The sequence below is a fragment of the Oryzias latipes genome, chromosome 21 (assembly GCF_053564925.1).
Source record: "Oryzias latipes strain Hd-rR chromosome 21, Olatipes_Hd-rR_3.1".
Classification (NCBI taxonomy): domain Eukaryota; kingdom Metazoa; phylum Chordata; class Actinopteri; order Beloniformes; family Adrianichthyidae; genus Oryzias; species Oryzias latipes.
The window spans coordinates 29,976,089-30,002,519 of NC_136257.1; the positions used below are offsets into that span (position 1 = coordinate 29,976,089).

The 26,431-nt window shown below is 38.6% G+C and overlaps 1 protein-coding gene across 1 annotated transcript in view; it reads right to left on the bottom strand.

Moving 5' to 3' along the window:
• The window catches only part of LOC101167330 (polycystin-1-like protein 2), a 55,401-nt gene that overhangs the window by 22,940 nt on the left and 6,030 nt on the right, over positions 1–26,431 (bottom strand). The window contains exons 3-26 of the mRNA XM_078939012.1: positions 19,493–19,634; positions 18,233–18,468; positions 17,925–18,115; positions 16,743–16,959; positions 15,884–15,966; positions 15,654–15,798; positions 13,950–14,133; positions 13,381–13,510; positions 13,163–13,307; positions 12,595–13,005; positions 12,376–12,518; positions 12,136–12,300; positions 11,271–11,408; positions 9,434–9,580; positions 8,754–8,878; positions 7,377–7,497; positions 7,132–7,263; positions 4,781–4,894; positions 4,123–4,237; positions 3,506–3,696; positions 3,206–3,436; positions 2,120–2,221; positions 611–789; positions 354–500 (exon numbers count right to left, since the gene is read on the bottom strand). Coding sequence (XP_078795138.1) covers positions 354–500; positions 611–789; positions 2,120–2,221; positions 3,206–3,436; positions 3,506–3,696; positions 4,123–4,237; positions 4,781–4,894; positions 7,132–7,263; positions 7,377–7,497; positions 8,754–8,878; positions 9,434–9,580; positions 11,271–11,408; positions 12,136–12,300; positions 12,376–12,518; positions 12,595–13,005; positions 13,163–13,307; positions 13,381–13,510; positions 13,950–14,133; positions 15,654–15,798; positions 15,884–15,966; positions 16,743–16,959; positions 17,925–18,115; positions 18,233–18,468; positions 19,493–19,634 — 3,934 coding nt within the window. The remainder of the gene's footprint in view (positions 1–353; positions 501–610; positions 790–2,119; positions 2,222–3,205; positions 3,437–3,505; positions 3,697–4,122; positions 4,238–4,780; positions 4,895–7,131; positions 7,264–7,376; positions 7,498–8,753; positions 8,879–9,433; positions 9,581–11,270; positions 11,409–12,135; positions 12,301–12,375; positions 12,519–12,594; positions 13,006–13,162; positions 13,308–13,380; positions 13,511–13,949; positions 14,134–15,653; positions 15,799–15,883; positions 15,967–16,742; positions 16,960–17,924; positions 18,116–18,232; positions 18,469–19,492; positions 19,635–26,431) is intronic.

The window sequence follows — 26,431 nt, forward strand, 5'->3', positions numbered from 1 at the left end:
TAGATGACTAAGTAGTTTTACCTTTACCCCCTTTAAAAATGTATTACTGTCCAATTAGGCATTTAACCAAATTAGGATTAAAACTTTCTTCTTTTTTTATCATTTACTCTTTATCTGAAATATCTACAAAATGATTACAAACCTTTTCTAGAGCCGAAAAGCTCACAATCCTGTGATTCAGGGGAAAAAAACTGAAAACCCTGCTGTTTAAAAAATGTCTTTGGTATTTAGGTTGCTCAAAATGACACAAGCCCAGCCGCAGCATCTCATTAGCTTCTGGTTTTGAGTGGATTTTTTTCTTTTTGCAGTACTTAATGGAGCTGTATAGTTGATCAAATGAGCTTCTTCCTCACCTAAACCTCTTCAGCTCCTCTTCTGTTGAAACAAAAAAGATTCTATCGATGCAGCAATCACCCACATCTAATGCCAGCCAAGAATTGCACAAGAAATTCCATTTCTGTTCAGTCTGCAGATCCTGTACCATGATATTGGCCACGTACCTAAACACAACAAATGTTAATTCAAGAAAGAAGCAATAAGAATAGCTTGTGTTTAATTTAAATCCTGATGAATGTTTAATTTTCCCCTCAAGATTTCTGCATGTAGGTACCAAGCAGGATGGCTCCCCGAGTTGTCGTGCCACAGTCGGATGCCCTGCAGCTCCCCCAGGAAAGAGGGTGTGGTTATCAGAAACATGTCCACGGCGCCTCGCTCGAACAGAGGTTTCCTCTGGTCTGTCAGGTGGTGCGGCTCGCTGTTTCCCTCCACACCCAGAAGCGTAACTATCACCTGGAAAAACAAACAAGCCTGTCAGTGAAAAACTGGACTTCACTTTTTTGTTTATAGTTCAACAAGTTAAAAGATTGTTTGGATTGTTTTCTATTTGCTTTAATTAAAAAGTCATTAAAAAGTCTTCTACGTATGAAAATAGGACCTGTAAAAAGTTGTGTGTATGTGAGAACTAAGTCATGCAATTTAATTATGAAACTTTTATGTCATGACTGTATCGACCGCTTCTCCACCCTCCTCTATCTCCCCCATCTTAACCCCTTTACCCCCATTTCTAACATCCCACTCTGTCCCTCCCTCTTCTTAGCTTAGCCTTGCATACAAAAGGGGTTTATACAAGTATACACTTTGTTTGTCTGACGATCCAAAACCCCGACCAGGGCTGGCCAACCCTGGTCCTTGAGAGCCTCAATCCTGCCTGTTTTCCAGAGTCTTGATGAGACTACAAGGATAGAAAAGTTTTCCCTAATAAATCATTTTTTCTTTATTTTGTTCTAAAACTAAAATTTACCAGAACCAGTTTGCCAAACAAACAGACAATAATTCCAGTTCATTGAGTTTGTGAGGCCATTATGTTGGGAGCAGCTGTACTTCACCATGATGCCTCACCTTCTGAGCTGAGTTAAATATTCAAGCTTTTGTTAAGGGCTCTTTCCATTGAAATCTTAGGCTGTTAAGTGCTGCAAAGTGTTCAGGAACTAGAGACATAAATTAGAGGATTTCTAACAAACAGAGTGGGTGGTCCACAGCCAGGCAAAAGCTTTGAAAAATGAGCTGTCAACAAGAGGAGTGGTCCCACAAAAGTTATTAAATCCTCTGTTGTTAAAAGCAAGAACCAACGGATCAGATTTTCAAACCTGTTATGTAGCTAAAAAGTCATCAGTTCCCACTTTGTTTAGATGTTTTATTCTCTCACTTTTTTGGTTGTCCTATTGATACTTGCTGTCTTTTGTCTTTGACCCGGCCTGTTTTGATCACAATTTTAGGTTTGAAAACACCTGCCCTCCTCTGAATGTAACCAATTATACATATGGTCACATCAGAAAATGAGTTTTTTTCTAAATTTGTCCTCTCTTTCTGAGCAGTCGGGCTCCATAAAAGCATTTGACATTCAAACCGTTGCTGCTGTTTTGCATTTTTTATTAATTCTCTGCAGAGCCATCAACCATGCTAACCTCCCACTCATTTGTTCTGTTAAGTATTGATGAGTTTGCCATGATTTATGTTTATGTGTGTCAATTATGCAGCAATGGGCTCCACCAGGAAAATCTTTGAAGCCACAATGGAGACTTTACTAAAAAACCAGGGAATTGGAAATGTGCTTGTTCACCTGAGAGGAGGTAGAGGCTCCGATCCGATGGCCTGTGCGAACACACAGAAGGTAACGGTACTCATCCTTAGGGTTGTTGTCATGCAGAACTGTCACCTTCACCTGTTTTTTACCAAACATTTGAAGGAAAAATTATTCATCTGCACCACACAAAATATGTTAATATTAGGGATAATTACAATGTTTGTTCAAGATTTCAAATTGCATTTTAAAGGGCCTATATCATGCTTTTCTTAAGCCTTTCAGTCCTGCGAGCTGCAATGCGAGAAGACGGCAAAGAATGTACGCTGCTAAGAGTTTCTGACACGTCAGATGTTTTTATCCGACCACATTTCAATGAGTTTCTGTGTCTCCTCATTGTGGTGTTACGGCAGTCTTTTAACTGAATTCTGTTGAAACTACAAGGTAGCTTTCAGGAGGACATCACAGAGGCAAGTGCTGCGTAACAAGACGCAGAAAAGCATGTAAGAAGCGTTTTCCTCTGTGTTAACATAAAACAAATAAACATTTGGACACTTTTTTTTCTTTTTGATAACACGAAAATCGCTTTATATTAGTCCGTGGCTCATTGGTTCCTTCATTCCTACTCTGTTTACGTCGGCTACGGTAACCATTTTGGTTCAGTTGCTCCGCTTCGGGATTGCATCCAGAATCAGGAATGTCAGGAATGTAAGAGCGAACCGAAGATTATTCTGATTGGTAGCGAACCAGGGTCACCTCAGAAGATGGGAGATCAGTTCCTGGTCCTATTCCATGGTCCACTTGGGTTTTTTTCAGACGGAAAATTTGTTTCGGATTATCGGGGGAACAAACTCTGGTTCACTTTTAAGCAGAAAAATTGTGTACAGTGGGATTAAACGCTCAGAAATGTGTGAATGGATCACAATACCACTTTGGGCTTGTTTTTCGTAAAGAATGAACATTATAATACACTTAAAAGCAACAAAAAGTTGATTTCACATGATATAGACCCTTTAATTAGAAACTGAAAATAAAAAGTTTATTTCTGCGTAAAATAATTTAAAAATTCCCAAAGAAATAATTGTTTTCTTTGCTTTCTCACAGTGTTGACTCAGTAGTTGTTACCTTGGCTGTGTCTTGAATGTCTTTTCGTCGCGCCCACACAACCACCAGCAGGTAAGTCACAAAGAGAGCTCCCACAAAGCACACGACCACTGGATTCTCAGTAAACGTTGCAAAGAGCTGAGCCGTCTGCGACGGGTCCACCAGATTGGGAGTGACGAAGAAAGAGCTCCCAAAAAAAGTGAGGTGGTTGCAGAGACACTGGGTGACCATGGATGTTGTCTTAACACCAACCTTGAAAGAGGTAGTCATGAAAAATGTGTTCTGCTATATAAGATAAGAAACTGGAGAAGCTTTGCTTACTTTACATCCAGTCGTGCTCCATTGTAATATAGATTCATCCCAAAATCTACATGAAGATGCGATGGTGGTCACTGATAAACTGGCATTGACGGATTTTATACCTGGACCCACGATCGGTCTCACCACAAGGTAATGGGCTCCAGTGTTTCCCTTGAGCTGCTCAGGTCGGACAATCCATGTGTATTTCTCCTCTGTGTCAGACACACACATGTAGTACTTTTTAACTAAAAAATGATCCATTCAGAAAAACATCAGAAAACAATATTGTCTTGTCTCTCAAACAACACAAGCTAAAGTCAGTATCAGTCAAATCCTCATATACACCGGACAATTGAAGAACGGGCTCAAAACGTGCAGATGACCCATGCTGGACAAGCAGGGAGGCGTGTCTTTTTGTTTTTCTACTGTTTTCTACCGCATGTCCACCACCTATAGTTGGAAGAGGCTTAGTGGGAAATGTCGAACGGATACAAACTTCAAAGGTTTATTGCTAACTTCCTGGTTGTTGATATAGCTTACCATTAGCATGTCAGGAGAGTAGCCTAAGTATATTTTTGTACATAGAAAAACAAATATAAATACATAAGGGTGCATGTGACTAATGCTGTATTCATTACCTTCTGTTGTCCCCTGCAGAGGCATCTGAGTCATGGCGACATGATTGGTCTCCGTGGGATAATCAATGAAACCCAGGTATACTTTGAATGGTAAAGGATCCAACGAAGGCACCATCTTGAAAAGATTACTTGCAGAATTAGCAAAAACAAAATCATGCTCAAATCCAAAAAAAGGAAGGCTACAGCATTTTGTTCATCAATTTTCGAAACCCTTTTTGTCCCTTTCGGGGTCACGGGGCTGCCGGCACCTATCCTGGCCACTCGGGGGCAAAGGCGGGGGGGACCCCTGGACAGGTCACCAGCTTGATGCAGGGCCACAATCACACACCCAGACACACTCGCATTTACACCTAAGGACAATTTAGAGTAACCAATTAACATATGAAGCATGTTTTTGGACGGTGGGAGGAAATCGGAGTCCCCGGAGAAAATCCAATCATGCATGGGGAGAACATGCAAACTCGACACAGAAAGGCCCCCCATTGGTGTTCTGTTTCAGGTTCCCCCAGGCGGGACTTGAACCAGGGGCCTTTTTTTTGCTGTGAGGCACTGCAGCTTTTTATCATTAATTTAATTTTCTATTCAAGCAAAACTGTGTAGCAGCATCAAAAAAACTTGCTAAATTGCTTCAGATTAAGTAAAGTATCATAAAACCTACCTTTATAAGCAGGGAGGTGTCGGCTGAGGGAACATCTATGATTGTTGTGCTGTAATTTACTAGGTCCAAAACAGTGGTGTTCACTTGTTCTCCAGCTGGCCTCGGCAACAGAATCTGCCTCAAAGAAAACAAAACAATTAAAAATCAATTTATATTTTACTAAAATAAAAAATGTACAAACTTCAATAAATCTACCACTTTTGGTTTTGTAATATTTTTGTTCATTTAGTTAGAAAAAAAACTGTTTTTGCAACAGCTAAAGCTTGAAGGTTTTTTTAAATCCTTCAATTGGCAGTTTTGTGAACTGACATTATTTTTACCTCTGCTATTTGTATGCAGCTGATTGTGATTGTATGCTAAAATCCTCCACCATTCCTCTACATTAATGTATGCAAACAACCGCAGCAGGCTGAATGTTAATACAATTACTGATTCAACAAAAAGCTGGCGCCCTATTATTTTGTGTTATATTGTTTGTGCATTTTCTAATTAATGTATGCATTCACAGGCCCAAACAGAAAACACCTGGGATGGAGTAAGCACAGCACACTAAGTACTTTCACGCTCAGAGCCTGTAGCCCACCTGGGGATCCAAAGTGGGCCGAATAGAAGGCTCATCTCATGCATTTCAGTATGGGTTGGGGGAAATATGGCCTGTTGGGAAACAAAGTCAACACCACCTTCAAACTGCTCAGAACTTTCTTCACTGAGAGTCATTTAGTCATCTCTGGGTAAATAAATAAATAAAAAAAAGAATCATGGAAGCACGGGGAAAGGGACAGAACCCAGAACAAACTGACAGTTGAAGCAAATGCTCATCCAGATCAGCGGTCCCTTGTTTACCGTGGGAGTTACGTAAAAATAACATGCGAAAGACGAAATTCACAAAGTAGTCAGCTTTACTTAATACTATTATTACAGATGTTTTAAGGCTGTAACCTGTAAACTAGCGGGGGAGAGTGTAAACAAACGGATGATGGGAAATGGAGATAGGCTTACTCCATGAAGATGGTTCGCCCACAACACAGACGGAAATTTCTAATGAACTACTGCCGCTCTGGATTTTAGCCTAAAAATGGCAAAATTGTAATTTAAAGACCCCTGGGAACACATTTAAATGAGATCAAAAGAGGATCGAAGAAGGACTTTAAAATTTCCAATGCATTCTGCTCAGGAGACATAGCCGATTAGGGAGATTGACTGAAATGGTCTACAGCCAATCAGGATGCAGAACATAATGGGGTTGTAACAAAACAAAAACAAACAAAAATTTTTTCAAATTGGACGAAGAAATTTACGAAAAATCAAAACCTTGAGAGAGTGAGACTTGAGCTAATGCTTAATGCTGTGTTTAGTTCAGCACCATACAGGCATGAACTTAAGCTTTAAAGTAAAAAAATAAATAAAAGCATGGTCTCCATCTGCCTGGCGACCTGTCCAGGATGTCCCCTGCCTTTGCCCACAAGTGGCCAAGATGGGCTCTGGCAGCCCCATGACCCCCGAAAGGGACAAAGATGAACAAAGAAGATGTACAAGTGTTCTCCATCCATGGTGTTGGTGTTGCAACTAGAATCTCATGTAAGGACCATTGTATTTATATGAAACCTGCACTGGGTGCCCCCTGGTACCCTCCCAGTACGCACTGGTTCCAAGAAGCTAAAATCCGACAGACTCCTTCAGAGAAATAAACAGCTCAGTCATTCTATTTATTAGAATACCCAATCCTTGCTCTGGTACCTTTTTAAACACGATCTTGCTGATCTTCTATTTTTCATGGTATTTTTTTCTTTATTGCAAGTCATTCCTGGTTTAAACTAACCAATCAGATGCTTCAATAAAAGTAGGTGATCTAACATCAAACGTTTGAAATATTTTCCAGATTTCGTGTTGGGCGTTTTCAAGTGTGTGGACTTCCAACAAGCTCACTCCTGATTGGTGAGATTGCCTCACTGACGGTTATTGGTTCCAACATGGAGATGTTCGTAAACACAAAGAAGTGGTGAATGAATTTACTTAATTTGATTGGAGCTGGAAGTAAGGCCTTTTCTATCAATGGCATCACACTCACTCAGTCCAGTTCTCATTTCCCGTAAATTGTAAGGGAGCGGAATGTAAAGCAAACCTTAAACTAAGGTTTATACTGAATTATTTCCATGTTCAGCAATCATTTTATGGTTTTAGAGGTAATGCATTCGGCAGGACTCATCACTTTATCAGAACATATGATGTAGAAACCAGTTTTAAAAGGCCAGATCCCATCGCCATCTTGCAAAAAGAAATGTGTGAATTGACAGCAGCTCTCCCTCAACAGGTGGTAACAATTTAGAGCAAACTTCTGATGGTGCACTGACCTCAATGTCCTCACTTAAGTTCTCCACAGGGATACCAGACCCATCTTTAGTCGAGAGGGACAGAGAGCCTATTAGGCCACTGATGTTCCCCTTCTCATTCCAAGAAAATGGGTTTTTAGCCAGACTTAGCATCTGCATTAAAAAAGCAAAGCAGGTTTTAGAGCCATGTTGCACAAAAATTGAGAAAAACTTCAATCTAACACGTACTCTGCAAACACACAAAGCCAAGCAATAAATGGTCTCACCCTTATGTCCACTGGTCCATCTGAAGGTAACAGGTTAGTGGGTAGTTTTGGGAGAGTAAAGTTTGGCAGGGAGCTTTCGACAAAACTCAGATTTTGAGCCAGTAAGCTGTCTGGTGTCACTCTGCGGAAAAGAGAGAGTACAGTAGAATTATTTTTTAAACATCTCACAAAAAAAGTGAAATATTCTGCTTGCAATTGGTTTTATGTCAGGGGCACCAAATGGAAAGAATAAATCCAGTTCATTTAAAGGCCAGTCCTGATTAAAAAATCCTGTTTTTTGGTGTTTTATCATGTTCTTGTGACTTTTTTTCTGATAATGGAGGACATATATTAAACAAATTAAACTTAAAATTGCATTTTTGACCCATCATCGCAGCAAAAAAACAGCAACAACAAAAAGGTGCAAACAAAAAAGGAAACTGTAAATAAAAAGAAACAAACAACAAAAAAGAAATGATGTTCCAAGGGGAAAAAAAAAAACTTCAAATGCTTCAAATAAAAAAGCCAACTTTGCAGTTGTCCAAATAACTTTTGTTATTAGATTGTTGTTAGCATGATTATTTATGATTAAAACACCAAAAACCACAATAATAAGCTGCCAGAAGTATTTAGCTGTCAGTTGTTTCCATTGGGATGGGTTTTGGTCCCAGGCTCTGGTCAATTAGCTGTGTTTGTTCAGGGTAGACACTCTGGAGTAAGACTGTGTGGTGGTACACCTAACTGTGTTTAACTGTGTTTCATTGCATATTGCAGTGGAGCTGCAGCTGCTTTCTTCATACAGGGTTTCTTTGTGTATTCTCTAGTTTACCTTCAAACCTGGGGCTACACGGCCTAACCAAAAAACACATTTGAAATTATATAAAGTGACATTGTACACTAATGTTTTCCCTTACTTTCTCGTTTGTTTTCATATTCTTATCATCGTTTTCATCATCTCCATCTTCTCACAGCAATGCATGGGCAAAACCCATTCCTGATAATCTAAATCCACTGCAGCTTTTTTATTAGCAGAGTTTCTTTTTTCTCTTTAGACAATGTCTCATCCACCATCGTTTCTGTACTCAAATTGTTCTGAATGAGGAGCGGGTGAAAATTGCTCTTTGAAAAAGACGCCCTGACATAGAAAACACTGCCATGGGCATCAGAGAGGGAAAAGGGGGGCGGGGTGTCTACTCTGCGCCAACAGTCCTGGGCACAACTCTGAGATTAATTTTGAATAAACTCGTGCCGCTCTGCAGAGACTTTGTGCTCGAAAACAACCATTTTTTAAAACTTTGGCTAAAAACGGCATATTTAAAAGACCACTGATCAAAAATAATCTGAGTGGGCCTTCAAAAAAGAAACGTTGCTTCCTCGTTTTAGTCAAAAGGAACTCACCTGTTAACCAGCACTCTGATGAGGACTGTTTTGAGCAGAGTCGGTCCCTCGTTGGGTTCCTTCAGTTTCAGCAGTGCACTCTGGATGTTACTTAAAGCACTGAGAAGAGCATCAGAAACGTTTTTCTGCAAAGACATTACAGCGGTGTAAGTTCATGGTTGCCCTTCACCAAGTATGTCGGTAAAGGTTCTCATGTATCCATCTTGAAGTGAATACATGGCATCTGGACTGAAAACCTCCTCTCTGTTCATGAGGCCACTTCAGTGAGAGGGGAAACGTTTCAATAGAGAAGATTTGAAGTCCTTAACCAAGGACCTTTCCCAAAAAGAACTACATTTTTCAATACCTAAACTGAAACCACAGACAGATCAGTTTGAGAAAACTGCGATGTTAATCAGATTTGGCAGAACTAGAGACAACAATTCTGCAACATTGATTTTGTGTTAAACAAAGTTGTGGAAAAGTGGCAAACAACCTTAAATTTTAAAGTGCAGGTGCAAACCTTTGAATAATAGATTACATTTGATTGTGGCTATAGCAGACTCCAGCTCTAACAGATTTGAAAAGATTTATAAAGAGCTAAAAAGTGTCAGAGGCTGAGCTCTGGGACTGTAGGCTGTTAAAAGTTCAACTTCCCTTCCGAGAAGAAAACCCAATCTGCTTGGAAGTTCATAACTCACCATGAAAGAATAGTTCAGCATGGTGTCTATTCCCACCACAATGGTGCTGGCAGCTGCGAGCACTTGGTTTCTGCCGTCCTCTGTTCTGCTCACATTCATGTTCATGAGAGATAAGCTGAGGGTCTCGAACAGTGAGGAAGCAGATATCTGTGTGTGAGATTTTCAAGTTTCATCAGAGTGGCTGCAGAGAAAGGTCTTACTAACATAAGACATTAATGCATCAAATTGTCTCAAATTTTGGTAATTGGGTCTTTATTTATTTTTTTTTGCCCGTGAAACTAATGTGACTTTCATTCACTAAAAAAAAAAAAAACACATTTCCAGGATGCGCTGTGTCGTAAGGCTTGGTTGTGAGTTGTTTCAACCATAGCTAACTAATTGGCTCGTGCTTGTTAGTGCGGGAAGTGGTAATTTATGGAGAATCAGCATGAAAATAGGAATTACTTGCAATGGTTTAAACTGGTTAAAGGGAAATCCTTCTAAAGCAAACTGGAGGTTTGCCAAAAGCTGTAAACTTGCACATACAGCCTTAAACTAGATTTTAGGTGTTCTTAAAAAGTTCTTAAAAATACTTAAATCTGTCTTGTTTAAATCAGTGGACACTCTGTAAATTAGTAGATACCCTGTGTAGAATAGACAGGGTGTTTACTGATTTAAAGGGTATTTTCTTTAAATCAGTAGACACCCTGTTTATTGTACACAGGCTTGAAAGTCAAAAAAAAGGTTGGATGTAAAAAAACAAACAAACTGGAATGTTACATTGATTATTAATTAATTTGTTATAAATGCCCTCATGGGTGGATACAGGCTTTGTGTGGACAAAAAATGGGTAAACTTCTCTGGGACACGCAGCAAGTGCTCATGAAAAGTCAAGGTTGTAGACCACTTGGTGAGCTCACAGGGCTAAAATGTTTGTCCACATTTTTCCATAGGCATGCGACGGGTGACAGGTCGTGGTGTACGCTTATACACGCCACATGTCACAGATTTTTCGTTTTTTTTTGACACCCCAAACCATGGACACTGCATAAGGTGTCCTTTAGCGCTGTTCAAGAGATAAATGCATGTTCCTCACATAAGCCAGATTGTTAGAATTCCAAGATTAGGCAATCAGAGCGTATTGTGTGGGCGTCCTCCAAGCACTTAAGGCCGGTTTATACAGTGCTTCACAGTGATCGGCCAACGCATCAATTGTATCCACAATGGCGCGGCCTAGTTCATACCAATGTAGACTGATTTTGCTTGTGACTATCCTGCGATGAGCTTGGTGACATTTATACTTTTCAAGCCATCGTATCCAGCGTTTATCTTTAACATGGAAAAACACCTGGACTGGATCATACATGTCTTGATCAGACACTTCCTGCGTCTGCGAACTTGCAGCTTCATAATGAGACACAGGAGGAAGTGGTGTGTTTGTCCACTAAATGGGAGCAGACAAGACAGAGGCGAAATAAATATTTAAAAATATTGGCGTATTGCATTCTCTAGTGATAAGGCCTAAAGGGAACTTTAAGACTCTTGTTTTTCTCTGTGAGGATTTTGATTTGCTGACGGATTTTCTAGAAGAAATATAAATTTCTTTTTTTTTGGTTATTTATCTTTGCTGGCCTGCGATCTACCCTCATGTCCTTGAAGGTCGACCGGTCGATCGCGATTGACGAATAGAGCACCCCCGCCTTTGAGTGAACATCTTTCCTATTTCCAACAAATCTCACAAACCAGACATATTTTTCTCTTTGATTTCATTGTTTTGTAATAACTGTAATATACAGACCTTTTTTCTATGCACCTTGGCTGAAGTACCGCATGTTTAAAGTGGAATTTGAGACAGTACCTGAGCAGACACACGGAGTTCAGCTCTCTCCCAGGCTAAAGCGGTCAGTCCTTCAGCTAAAGCCTGAGCATCTTTTGGAGTGCTGGGAGGAGCTTCATTGATAATGTTGACCATTGTGTCCACCATCTCCTCTCTGAGCTGTTGGAGATAGAAAAGAAATATGAGCATAAGGAAATGAACAGTTCAGTCTGACATTTGTTTCATTTTATTTAAAAAAAAAAAACCTATAGTGGGCCCACATTGTTCCCCTTTCCTCTCCCTGTTGCATAGCAGAGTGGTTGAGGAAGCTTATGGCCCACCCAGAATATTTTCAACACTACAAATAATCTCATTTGCCTTTTGTTGTCTGCTCCTCATTCACAACGATTTTAATAAAGAAATACTATAATTTTAAGCTTAATTTTCTTTGTTTATGTCCCCCAATATCAGAAAAATGCCATGTTAAAAACATCAAAAACACTATTTGTATCTAAGTGGGACTTTAATTGTGCTCTTAGTACATGTACAACAGGAGTACATGTATTTATCAAATCTATAAATTTTTTCTCCATATTTTATTTACACAACATAATATCTGAAATAGGTTTGATATATCTGTGTTTTGTAATTTTTATTGTCTTTTCTTTATCTTTAAAGCTTAATATAAACAAATAAAATCAGAATGAAATAAATTCTTTGGCCCAATAGTTTAATCTCTGCTAAACCTCTGTGGTTTGTATTTGCGCTGCTTCCTTGACAGGTCACCACAGCGACTCCTCATTTCGCCATTTCAATCTTATTTTCATCAGATTGATAAAAGCCTCTCAGTCAGTTCCTGCTTCAGTGCAACTCCACAAATCAGAGTTCGGTTCATGCCTCAGCTCACCTTTGACGCATCAGGTTTGTTGTTTAGGCTTTCAGCAACAGACGAAAAGATTTGTCCAACGGTTTCTCCTGAAAGTTGACCATTTGTCTGTAGCTTCTCCAACGTGTTCACCACTGCAGCATGCAGATCATCAGTGGAGTTGGGTGTTGGTGTAAAATCCAAGACCTAAGAGAAAAAAAGCTTCATTTTTCAAGAGTCTAAAGTTGATTACATTTAAAGTTTATTTTTTTATTTACAAACCTGGACTGTGAAGGTGGTGTTTAGTGATTCGCTGCCATTTGCCACAGTCACAGTTATAAGCAGGCTGTAGTTTGAACTGATGTTTCCAAGGGGAAGGAAGACCGTCTGCACCTCTTTACTTTCCCTGCAACGCAACTGTTTGTCTGAAAATAACAAAAATGTGTTTTTTATTCTGAGAAGACGAAAAGGTTAGACTTTTTATTGCTTTGAATTACGCACAGTCAGCAGTAAAACAAAACTGACAGCCCACACAAGGCTGCTGAGTGGTGCAGGTCAGGTTAAAAGCGTCGAGGATGGTTCCCGTGGACGGGGTCGCGACGCATGACAGCAATTCAACATTTGTTGGGGTCCCTTCTGTGGTTTGGTTCGTTTGAGTAGGGGAGGAAGATGAGGAGGAGGATGACAAGGATGACGATGGCGAAGAGGGTAAGGGGGAGGACGATGATGAGGATGACGAAGAGGACGACGATGGCGAAGAGGGTGCTGATGAAGATGATGGTGAGGAGGATGATGAGGATGACGATGGCGAAGAGGGTGATGATGAAGATGACGGTGAGGAGGGTGAGGATGAAGAGGATGATGATGAAGTTGTATTTAAAATATATTCTAAGTACTGTGGAGCAGGTTGGCCTAAAAAGAGACATTTAAAACTATGACGATTGAATTTTTAGAGCAGATATTTATATACTTCATATTATGATCCGTGTGACAAACAGTGGCTCACGTATCCAAGCACTTTAGAAGTATATATATATGTTTTTAAAGTTAAGTATTAATGTCAACTCACCAAAAATAATAACCACAGTGACATTTTGATTCCGTTTTCCAGCATCTGAAATTCGTTGTTTTTTCACTTTATAACTAGTTTTGCGGCTTTCTTTCTCTACTAGTGGGATTTGCTTTGCACTGATGTAGCAGTCCTTTGTGTCTGCCTAGGAGTAAATAAGCATTTTCACTTCATAAAGCCAATTTCTTTGTATTTTTTTATTGTAATGTTTTACTTACATCCCATTTACTTTCATCATCTGTTTCCTGAATGTACCAATCAACTGTTGGACAGCTGCTATCACAACTCAGTTCAATATTTGCATCTTCTATCTTTCCTTGTACTGTACAACCATCCTTGCAAGTAACTCTGGGAAGAAGAAGATATTGGAAAAGTTAATCTCCAAAAAAGCAAGTTGAGTATACAGTAAACTAATATAAATGCAAGTCGATAGCTAATGTTTATTGGTTGTACACATTGACTGTATATGATAACTGGACTGAGTGAGTGTGACATCACCCACAGAAAATGGTTTACTTCTGGCTCCAATTAAATGAAGTCTCCATTTTTTGGCAATACGGACGCTGCCATGTTGGAGCCCGACGACGTCAGTGATTCTGGTACTTATTGTCTAGTAGGATTATATTCTCAGCTTTGATCTATGTTGATCTATAGATCCTCAAAAAATCAACAATGTGGTAGCTTCCCCTTAAAACACATTTGTTGGTCAGTTGTAGCATAGAAGTGTCAGAAAACAATTTGTTTTACTCCATTTAATGTTGGGAGACACAAAGACCTTTTAACGTACCTTATGTCATTTCCATTGTACCGAGTTGGTGTGAGTGTAATGCACACATCTTTGATGACAGGTTTCGAGGGTCCCCCCTTTAAATCCAAGCTATACTTGTCAAAGTGAAACGGTTCCAGGCAGTTTCCTTTAATTGCAGGATTTTTAATACCAGTATACTTGTCTTTGCAGTTACAGGATCCTTCTGCAAGAAAACAGAGACAAGCCGGGCACAGGGTCAGTGCATCATTCATCATCCGTGTAATGGATTACTCTCGGTTTGGCCAAAAAATGAATTGCATGCTCTTCCTTATCACAATTAGCAGAATAAGCAACATATCAGTCCAATAACACAAACATGCTTCATTAAAAAAACTGATGTAACTCTTATTTTTACTTTAGACGTGTGAAAAATTAAAAAATAGGTGGATTTATGCTTGAAATGGATTTAATTTACCTGCTATTTGATAAGCACAACTGCTGTTATCTGAAACAGTTCTAGTTTGCAAACAAACAACTTTCACATTAACCTGTTCTGCCTGAAAACATACTGGAATGACTTCACGATTTAATGTTCTAATTAATATTTTTCACTCTTTAATTGCTTCGATATATGATGGTGATTAACTGCTGCTTCACATGAAAAAAAAAAGTTACTTTGGTTGCAAAACATGCTGGATAACTTCCTTTAGCCATCATCTCATGAACAATTAAAGGGGGTAAACTGTACGGGCGCTATAATTTGTTCACAGTGGTCTTTTGCTAATGCCGTTTTAAGCCCAACTCAAAAAAACTATGAGTTTTCTACATCACAAATATGATCTTTTTCAAAGGGTAGTTTTTTTTTGTCTGCTACTGATTCACAATAATTTGAATATAAAAATACTAGCTTAATTTTCTTGATATGTGTCCCAAGAATATGGTAAAACACCAGTTAATTTCCCCTTTGTGCGATTGGTAAAGTTTTATCATTTTTTATCCCATTCAATTCTAAATCACTATTTTGATTCAAAACGGGTTTTAGGGACAATATAACAAAATGTGAATACATTAGTTTGAGAATGTGATTTTATTTTTGTGTTCCCTCATATTTCCCTCATATTTCCCTCATATTTCAAAATCTGCTGGTGTTTATGGCCCTTAATTTTTGCAGCTGTTTCTAATTCAATTCCTGCAGTTTTCATAAAATCACAGAGGACAAAAATATCAAAAGCACAAATACAAATAGAAACATACAAAAATAAAAATTCACTTTTTTAAGTTTAGTCCACTTTTGTCTTCAAGAATTACAAACATCATGGTGTGTGTCACACAAAACGATGATGACGAACCCAGTTTGAAGCATGCTTTGGTTTGAAAGAGTTTTAAAACATAAAACACTCGTCCATCTTTTCAGATACAGTTTGAATATGAATTTCTTCGTAACCCTTGTGCTATCCTAGGCACTTTACCATTGGGAGTTGGGTCATCTAGACCCACTAGACAGTGCTCTGAACCTTTTTTCTTCAATGATTTGTGATCTTCACTGGTGTCCATGAATTACATGAAATCCTCTCCACCTTTATCCACCTTTGTCATGGTAGGAATAACACGTCAATGTAAGGGTGGGGTCATCTGGACCCCATAGGATAGCACAAGGGTAATGGTCATGTCACACAGCCATTATGTACATAAGGCACTTTATGTAAATTTTGCACACAAATGGCTAAAATGAAGGAGTCTTACTGCAGTTCCATTCAAAACGGGATACACCCCTTAGGATTGTTTCATCAGACAGTGATAATACGATGGAGTCAGACGTGCTCGTCACAGAGGCTGGAGATGCAGAAATTTCCACCACAGATCTCGAATCTCTGACAAGTCGTTTTTCCTAAGGAAAACAAACAAAGATTCATCAATGCATCAACTTCTCTGGTAAAATTCAACTGCACGTATTGGTGTAAACATTCTCTTACCTGTTTCTTTTTGAAGCCGGTCAAACTGTCAACTTTTTGAGACGAGAAAGCGTTCCGTGCTCGGATTTTTATTTGGACACATTCTGTTACAAACACACAGGAAAGAATTGATTGTTTTGGTGTTCAGTTGAACTAACCACCATTATGAATTATTCATAAAAGGCAATTTCCCGAAAAACGGAGTGCACAGATTCACTTAAAACTGTTTTTATGTAAAATAAAATAAAAATATTTTTTTATAAACTTTAATAAAAAGAACATAAAATTCCAAAGAGAAGTTTGCATTAAGCAGCAGTGATGGACAGACCACAGATGGAGCACGGCAGCTGTATTCTTCATGTGAGCAGAAAAATATCACAAATGCCAATTCACATCAAACTTCACAGAGACTTATGACTGAAAATATGACAAATTCGGCTCCTTTTCAACTCCTCAAAGATTTTTTTTCCAGTAGTAGGTCACATCAGATGTCACACCTGGGTGGGCAAAATTGGTGCCCACCTTTGACCATTTCCCTCGAGGAGCAGTGAGCTGTAAACACAGCTGTGCGCAGCAACCATTTGGTGGTTTAACCCCCTGAATCCAACCTTTTCATGAGTGTCGAGCAGGGAGGCTGTCACAGTCTGGTGTCAATTTTTCAACCAAACCTCTGAGCTGATTTGGACAAAGTGAGAGTTTTCATGTTTTCTTTTGCTTTCTTTCGTTCCAAATGTGCTTTTATTTATTTTCCCATACATATGTATATGTATATATACACATATGTGTGTGAGTGTATTTATGACTCTTTTTTTTAATGTCTACACGAGGAAATGTTTGACTTTTATTCTGTCTCAGTTCTGACTGAACAATGTGGACTTACCTTTAGCTGGACACTGAATGACAAACGTTCCCCTCTTTACATCCATTTTTCTAGTTTCAACAAGTGAGCTGTGTTCTCCTTTCATCAGGAAGCTGAGAAACACAGGAGCGCCACGTGTGAGGGAAACTCCAACAGCAACACGGTGAGCACCAAAAGGGTCGACTGTGTCTTTCAGGATGGAGGCCTGAAGCCCAGATATTTTCTCCAAAACACAAACCTGAAGACAAACAAAAAGCACTGACATTAATTTTTGCCCCAAATCACTGTTTACAATCATAGACCTCGTGCTTGTTTGGAAAATTCTGTATTATTTGCAGCCACTTTAATAGTTTGTCTCGTAAAAAGTGTCAACAATGTTGGATCCTGAAAGATTAGAAATAATAGAAACTTCCCAACATTTCAACTTTCATTTAATTCTGAATAAATTCAAGCAGTTGATGATCACAGTCTTGCATTTGTCAGGATGTGCTAACAACAGACCAGTGTGACTGAGTCAAATCACATTCTTTAGCTGTTTGATGCATGTTCATGCTTTAGAAAAACATAAATGAACAAGTTAATAGACAGATTTCCATTGTGTATCTGGAATTTGTATCTTTTGGTTTGCCGCAAAAGCCTCCAGGAATTACAGATTGTGTCTAAAAACGAAGTAGAATAAAAGTGGTACATCGTGAGGCCGGCAACGTGGAATGTAGAAGGATATTGGTTTAAGCCCCATCTGATCATCCTTTGAGGGAGGTGTTCATTCAAAATTCACCTCTGAGTTATGGATGGGGCCGCTGGTGCGGAGCGACGTCCCCACTTCCCGTCACCCATCTGTTTACAGCCCCTCACAACACCAACCTAACATTATCATTAGCAACCTGGCACAGTACAACCTTTTGTTTTCACGTGATCAATGTTCTTTTGTGCATTGTCCCTTATTTTAAATAAATAAACTGTAAGGTCTGTGGATGCCTCAGAATGGAGCGGAACAGGAAGCTCACCGATTTAAGCTTCTACTTCACACCTACGAGATTTTTCAAACTGCATTTTTTTCATCTGCTCCTGATTCACAATGATTTGAATAAAAAAGCTTAATTTTCTTTAAAAATGTCCTCCATATTGAGAAAAATATTACAAGAACACAAACAATTTTCCTTTGGTTGGGTCTTTAAGGAAAACCAGATCACTTTGACCAACCTGCAGGTCTGAGGAAACTTCCGGAGTTGTGACCATGTTGGAAGCATAAATTGTTAGTCGGTGGCAGCCGCTTCCCAGCTGTTTAACTGTGTCTGCCATCACTGAGATGTTTTTGGGTACATTTCCTTGAAAAACAGATAAACCAGCCAGAAATTGTTCACCAATTTGAATTCTGTAGGCCACATTTGTACCTGAGAAGAAGAAAAACAAGTTGTTTTTAATATAATTGCTTCAATTTTAAGAAAGATTGAATACAAAAATATTGAAAATGTGAGGAGAAAACTGTGTCAAACAAAATGAATGCTCACCTGCTTTTACTCCCATTTGAATTTGAAATGCTTCTCCACGCAGAGCTGTGCATTTGGTTTCAGAAAAAGACTTTTTCCTTGTGTAGCACCTGATGGCACCAATCTCTCTGACGGGTTCTTGAATAGTAACCGTTTTATGGGCCGTAAAGTGCATTTGACCGCTGGAGCTGGAGCACTCACATTTGACAACAAATGTTCTTGGGTGTGTGTACTTGTGCATCACACTGCTCCTCAACCTGAAGAAAAGAACATTAGGATTTAAAACTAATATAAACGAAAAATATCAGAAATAGTTAAACTAGTAGATGCCAAAAGAACAACAACAAAAAATCTCAGAAAAATGTAGGTTAAACAATAACAATCAACTATAGATGGCATATTAAGTAAAAGTTAAACCTTTTACTTGAGCAGCAGTAACTGGCTCTCTGGGCAGTCTGCAGGATTTGTGGGGTTAAAAAATAAAAAAAAATCTGTACGAAATGCCTGCATTTCACCCACTTCACTCTTACTCTTCAGACAGCCCGTTTCCCTCCGTGAGGGCAGTTGGAGGCTTAGGCTCAAGGCAAAGTGAATACATGTCAAATAAAGGTTACTGGACAAAAAAATGACTTTTTCTTAAAGGCTAAGCGGGATTTAAAGTGATCTTATCTCTTTAGCGGTGACAAACTTTCTTTTTCATGACGGCTATACAGTAAAGCCCAGCTTCTGATCTTCCCTCAGCTGTCATGGCGTCTGGTTACTAAGCGACTGTTTTACATTTGAACACATCTCTGGCTCTGGCTGTCTTTTGATCGTCTAGTAATACATCGGTCCTACTTTGATTAAAATTCCTTATTAGCTTTTTCTCTCTTTTTTTTTTAAGAGAGCAAACTTCTCAAATTGTTGCATACATCTCAGTGCAATATCTTTTTATTTTTTATTAAGTTTGGGTTAAACTGTAAGGGTTTACCTGCCATGAAAAATACTTTCTGTTTTGGTAGAATAGAGAAAGAGACATGATTTCATGTCTGCCTCAGAGTTTTGTGAGATGCGAAGCTGTCAAGCTGTTTCTCGTGTAATGATGCTACAAAAGTATAGAAAGTAAGTTTTTAAACCAATGGATGTTGTCACAAGGAGGTGCATTAAAAAAAAGACAGAAGAATGTGACAAAACATTGGAGGCCACTTATTCTAATGTGGCAAAAAAACAAAAACAGTTTTAGTTCTGCAGTTTGTTTTGAAAACCGACGTAGTGAAGTCAGTCCGTGAACTCGCCGCTCACCCCTGAGGAGGACGGAAAGAAATTGTTTGCCCATCTCCTGTTTGCAGCCTGCAGAGAAGATCCTGCACGTTTGCGAGCAGCTTCACTTCGATGACAACATCCTCTAAAACAGCAGCTACATTTTTCACAGACAGTGAGAGCCCTGGTGAAGGAAAAACGAATGTGGTCAATAAACAACAAACCTCACAATAGGGAAGAGACTAATCACAGAAGTTAAAAGTTAGCAAGAATAAAAGATATTTACCATACGAAAGTGATTTTTCCTCTCAAAATTTCTTACAAAATTGCATAAGCCAGGATAAAGTTACTGAAAACAGCACAACAAAGTTCCATTTAAAAAGAAGTTGCTGCTCGTCAGATTGTGTTTGAGCCTTAAACTGTCCAATTAAAAAGTAAATTATGGCCGGGAGATCAAAATGTTGCTGCCTAATTTAAGTGTCATTCAAAAACTGAGGAAGTTGGCATGTTTTGAAGCTATAGTTCCTGCTCGAGTTTTCATAAAACTACATGGATGTCAATCGCACCTTATTGACATTGGCCGTGGTGCAGCGGTAGGGCGGTCGACCCATGATCGTAAGATTCCAGGTTCGATTCCCGCCTTGCACGCCCTTGAGTCAAAGTGTCCTTGGGCAAGACACTGAACCCCACCTTGCCTCTGGTGGTAGGCGGGCGCCTGTGTTTGGCAGCGGAGCTGCCACCAGTGTGTGAATGTGTGTGTGTGACTGGGTGAATGGGTCTGTGACTGTAAAGCGCTTTGTCCTTGTAGGAAGAAAGGCGCTATATAAGTATACGCCATTTACCATTTACATTTAATAAAATAGTGTTTCAAACTTTACTAAAACTAGGTTAACCTGTATTTCTAATGAACAGGATCTTCCCAGCAAGAAGCCAAGAATTCAAAACTGTCATAAACTGATTTGCTCTAATACCAAATGACAATGATGAAGAACAGTGTTGAATGTTTCTAAACTTTGTACCACCATAGGTGTCCAAAGCCCGTCTTCACCAGGCAGTTACAAGGATGCAGATGTGGATTCAGTACATAAAGATTGATGCAAGCAGCAGGGATTGTGAGTTTAGTTTTCAATTTTGCCACTGGTTAGACCTTGAACCACAGTGTTGATTTTAAAAGTCTTTATTAGCAAACTTGTTGCTAAATTTATTATAGATAAAATAGATAAATGTAACACTTTTGGGAAAAAAAATATTCTGTGAACAAAAGGGACAAAGGAAGGATTAAATGTCCTGTTACAGGCAGTGGCATGCAGTCAGGAGAGGCAATGTAGCTCAAAAATACATAAATAAAATTAATGAATGTACATTCTTTGGATAAAAAAAGTGTCGATTTTACAAATATCCTGTTCAAAAACAGGAGAGAGCAGCAGGCAGGCCTGTACCACACACACTACAGCTGCAGCTGGCGCATGTGCTTTACTGGGTTGGGGTTCAGACCATTTGTTTATTTCTGGCCAACTGTCTGATTACATTGGTGACTGTTAGTGACCCATTTAGTCTTTTTTTTAATCTGATAAAAAATGTGCATAAGAAATACAGTAGGTGAGGCATGCAGTACCCCTGCTTTAAGGCAGGGGGCGCTGAAGATCCCAGATGATGTGACACTATGGCTAAAGAATAATATAATTAGTGACAAGTCAACTGCAGCCGTCCAGTTATTTTTTAATATTGTTTAGCATAATTTTCTAAATGGAGGATTACGTGTATAAATTTAGGAACTAGTCTCTGGCAGTGATCTCCATGGAGACAGAGAGACTTTTAAAACTAAAGAAAGAAAAGGAACAACAGAATATCCATGTGTTTCTTAAGAAGGAGTGGGGCATGGATTTTTTTTTTTTGTCTGAGCAAAATTAAGTCACTATAGTAGCAATTTTGGTGATATTTTTCCATGCAACAGTTTGTAAATTAGAAGAAAAATGTTGAAATGAAAATTTAAACCATATACTTTAACTGTTTCCAATCAAATGGTGAATAAGCCATTCTGTAGGGTTCATATGTTTGTAAATCTAACTGATGACATCAGTGCCACACCAGCAGTAACCACTGGTTACAGGTCAATCTACATCATAATTATATTTAAAAGGATGATGAGAACAAGATGGTCTGGGGGTGCTTGGATTATGTAAGGGATGAATGCCTGATGAGGTGTCCATTGATAAACCAAATGACAAGGCTTTGCGTTGGACAACTCACAACACTGCCTCATCTGTTTATTTACGATATTTACGAAATAAATGTAAATGAAATAAAAAATTTGGACTTTAAATGTTGTTATTTTTTTTAGGTTTAAATCCTTTTTCACAAGAAGCAGACTATTTGATAGGTAGTGCAATGCTGTCATGGTAGCGACTACTGAGCACCAACCTTGCTCTGCGGCAGCGGAGTAAAGTGGTAAATATGCTAAACGTTGTGTTCAGTGATCCAAAGCCTCAATTCAAAAGGAAAGTTCACCTCGTACTGCTTCTACCAATTTTGAAGCTAACATTTGTTTCAAAGACCCCCAGTAGTTTCCTAGTTCACTTTTATTGCAAGAAACATTCACCATTAACACTGATCATTAAATGTGGATCAACAAACATACATTTTCTTTTATCAAATAGTCATAAATGTTTTTTTAATCTATACATATTCACTCTGTATCAAACAATAAGGTAAGCAAACCAGAAAAACAGACAATTTCAAATTAAAGGCAACATTACCATTGATCATAGAGACTTTTGAAGGACAGAGATTTTTTCTACCGTCTTGCTGTTGTGATAAGCTGTGTTTGTTCCAAGTTTCTGTTTGTTCTATTTTAAGGTGTTCAGTATCACTTTTCAATGGATACCCTGCAGCCAATCAGAATCAAGTATCCATCCACCCGTTGCATGGAGTTTGATAAAACCACAAATCCTGTGTTCTACCCCAAATATTTCTGAAAATGTACTCAATGTGTTGATGATCTGAACCTCAAAAGCTCAGATCCAAACACAACTGAAAGTTCCTCCCTAAATTGATGAAATAAGAAAGTGTCACAAAGACGAATTACAATAATCCATATGAATGTATGGACTTATCTCGGGCTACCCTTATGCTTTCTCCCCTTGATTAAAATGTAGAAAATTAAAGCACCGTGTATGTGAATGAGCACCCATAGGAAACACACAATGAAAGTCAGATGGTAAAGCGCAGAGCGGAAAAGATTCACTGCGAGAAACCCGTCTGCGATTGAAACATTGAATACATATTCATGAACTCACAAGTATGCACAGCACCTAGCTTCTTCATGTTTATAAATGTGACAGGCCAGGGTGCGGTGAGGCTGCAAAGAAATAAACACTAAGTCAAGCCTGACACTGAACATGCCAGTGGAATGGTGCTTATGGCTCATCTGCAGCAGCTGACTTTTTATAGGATCACAATTTGATATTTGCCCTGCCAACCGTTTACTTTCAGCTACTTTTAAAGCTTTAAATTTTTCCATTTTTAGATCTGTCATGATTAAAAACAAATATTTCTACAGAAACCAACTCAGTTGGAAAAAAATAGTGTCTGTATTTGAGGGTTTCAAAAAAATTTGTGTTAATGATCCTTAGTTTATTTTAGGCTTTGTCTGAATTCCCTCACTACTTAGTGCACTATATAAGTCAGTCTCCATTTTATCAGGCTTGTGTCCGTTTCCAGGGCACTCGATTTTGGAATTGTAGATTTGGACAGCAATGCAAAATGGCGAACATGCTATATAGTGCACTATATAGGGGTTAGGGTGGGAATTTGGACATAACCTATGTCTTTGTTCAAATTCCTTCCATACTTCCTAACTAGTAGATAAGGACTCAGAAAGCGTTTTCGGCATATTGCCCATACTGTATTGATACTGTGTTAATACTGTGTTACTCAATACTGACTCCTGCTGGTCTAAGAACATCATTGCAGGCAAACAAGTTGAGAATCTCCACTGATATACTGATTAATTAAACTACTGTAAACACAATATTTGTCATTGTAGTTGTGGCTTCCTCTTTCCAATGTCTTGGTCTATAAAGTCCCAGCATTGAGGAGGTGCTTTTAAGTTTGACAGTTCTGCTGAACAAATTCAACATTTAACCTCTGAAACATGGTTATTGTAAAATAAGTCAGTTTGACATGGAATGGTATTCTGCTAGATCAAGCGGAAACCGAAAGGGACCGGGGGGGACAAAAAGCCAAAAACACTATTAAAACTATGAAATAATTCCATGAAACCTAATTAAACTCCACATTCAACACCTGTAGGAAAGACTCAATAAAATAAAACATCAACCATAGGTGGGCGGGTAAAACAGGGCGCGCGCGAGAATCGTTCAATGGCTGAAGGCTGGGTGCGGATCCGGCGGTTAAAGATTTTTTCCTTCTCTGTTAAACTTGCCGCTGGACTGATACAGCACCCAAGTGACAAAAATGTTGAGAAGATCTGGTAATCAAAATAAAATATTTTTCTAAATAAAAGATAGCTTAGACCAATTATAAAACCATCAGTAAAACCGCCCAATTTGGTGGAAAACCGCAGAATCTGGCAACACTGCTGGTTGATGCGCTTCCTTGTTTGGCTCCTCTGTGACACACCGACACAGTGGCTTTGTCGGTCTCATGACTTTTCCTGGAGCGATATGCGCACCGACACAGAGTTTCACTTTATGAGTTTGACACGTGAGGCAAAGCATCAGTGTTGCCAGATCAATCGCTAGGACTATCTAGTGCACATGTGTCAAACTCAAGGCCCGCGGGCCAAATGTGGCCCGCCATGTCATTTTATGTGGCCCACAAGAGCATAAAGGTTTTTAATTTCTTAAAATGAAAATTGGTGTGCATTTATCCATATGGGGAATCTGACTTGAAATATCGGATTGGGCAACTGTACATTGGGACTTATACACTGTCAATATGACCTAACCTGACAGAATCCAATGTAAAAGGATTTATGCTAGAGTAACAAGCAAACACATGTTTTCTATGCAACTATAATTGTCACTTTAAAAAGTTGTAATAAATAAATAATGCGTTATTTAACATTAAGGAGCAGTTACATTTAATTTTCATAACATTTAGTTGCATGTATAAGTTATATATGGCCCTTTGAGGACAGCCACTATGCTGATGTGGCCCTCTGTGAAAATGAGTTTGACACCCCTGATGTAGTGTCTTGGATTTTAAAGGCAATTTTGGACACCATGCTCATTACTTTCTTTTTTGTTTTTAAATATGACATTACTGATTTCACAAAGTAAAACCCTAATCAATACAAACATTTTAAGATGACTATTTATGAATCCACTGTGATCTAATTTTAAAAATGTTGATGGCTTATCAAAAAAAAAACATTTAATACATTTTTATTTGCAAAAAATGTCCAAACGCAATGCATCGTGGTCTATTTTCCTCAATCAAGTGAACATTGATGCATAGTTTTTTGCAGAGACTTCTGGGAGATTTTCGGGCACTCCGTTTTAGATTTCAGACAATAGAATGGCGAATGCACTATATTGTGCACAATCTAGTCACTAGTAAAGGATTTTGGACGCAACCTCCAATTCCAAAATTCGGGGCCCCAGGAAATTTCCTAGAAGTCTCTGTAGCAAAACTTTGTGCATTGATGCTCAGTAGATTGGTATATATAGACCACAATCCAATGCGTTCAAACAATTTGACATTTTACAAAAATGTATAAAATCTTTTTTTTAAATAAATGTTATTTATATTAACACAAGAGATTAATAAAAAAAGTATTTGTAAAATGTTTATATTTGCTGTTTAAAAAAAAAAAAACTATAGAGCATGTGTCCAAATTACATTTAAATCAGGAACATTGGAAAGTTTTGCGCCATATAGCCTTTTAGGGGTCAGGGAGCAGTAAATGAAGTGTGTGGTTTTTCCTTGTCAAGTCATGTATTTTGTCACTCTTTTGTTGCTTTCGAGTTTCATTCGTGTTTCCGTTTATTTAAATATGTACGTTTTTGACACCAGGCCAGGCCTCATGCACCAGCTGCTGACAGTCCATCGTGAAAGTTGAAGAAAATGAATCACAGATTTGTTCTGTTTCCTGTTGATTTGTTTGAGTTCTTTTAATTAATGCCACACATCTTCCTTTTCATAAAATCTATAAGAAGTAATAATAATGTTGTTGAATAAGTTGGAGAAAGATTGGCAGTTACATTAAAGTTGTAAAGAGGAACACTTTGTGGTCAAACTTTAAAAACAATGTCTCAGTTTCTTGAAATGCCGGTTGTTGCTGTTGGGTTCAATGGATTCATTTATATTCAGTGCATCGGCGCATTGACAAGAATGACAAAGGGGAAGTTTATTTTCACTGCTTTAGGTTTCATTTCTGGGCTTACAAGAGCACAAGTGAATACTGCATGCAGCTCTGTAGTGTTTGTGGGTACAGGACGGTAAACATTTATGCCCTACATCTCTACACTGCAATGGATTGCAGTGAGAGGAAGTTTCCTCTCAAGTAAAACCAGTTTTTAGATTTCCTTCAGACAGCCTTACTTATCTTGTTTAATATTTGTTCGCTCTTACATTATTGAAAAAAAAAGCTTATAAAATGCCAGTTGCGAGACCACAGTAGCAGTGAGACCTCGTAAAATTACAAATAAATAAAATTCAACAAGACCTAAGTTGTTGGTACGAGATTCTATCTTTTCTCAGGCTCATATTCTGTGTTAATGAAAGCAATCATCCAAACCAAGCAACTGCAGTTGGCATTAAGGGTTCTTAAATGGACTGAAGTTTCTGTTGATCCAACAGTCCGTGAATGCTGCTATCAAGCAGACTCCCCTGCTTTACTTGATTGCGCAGTAGATGAAGGGCCTTTGTAGGCATTAAAAAGTGTTGCTCTGGGAAATGCTGATTATGTTTAAGATTATTTTAATCTCATGTTTGTTTGTCTCATTAATCATCATG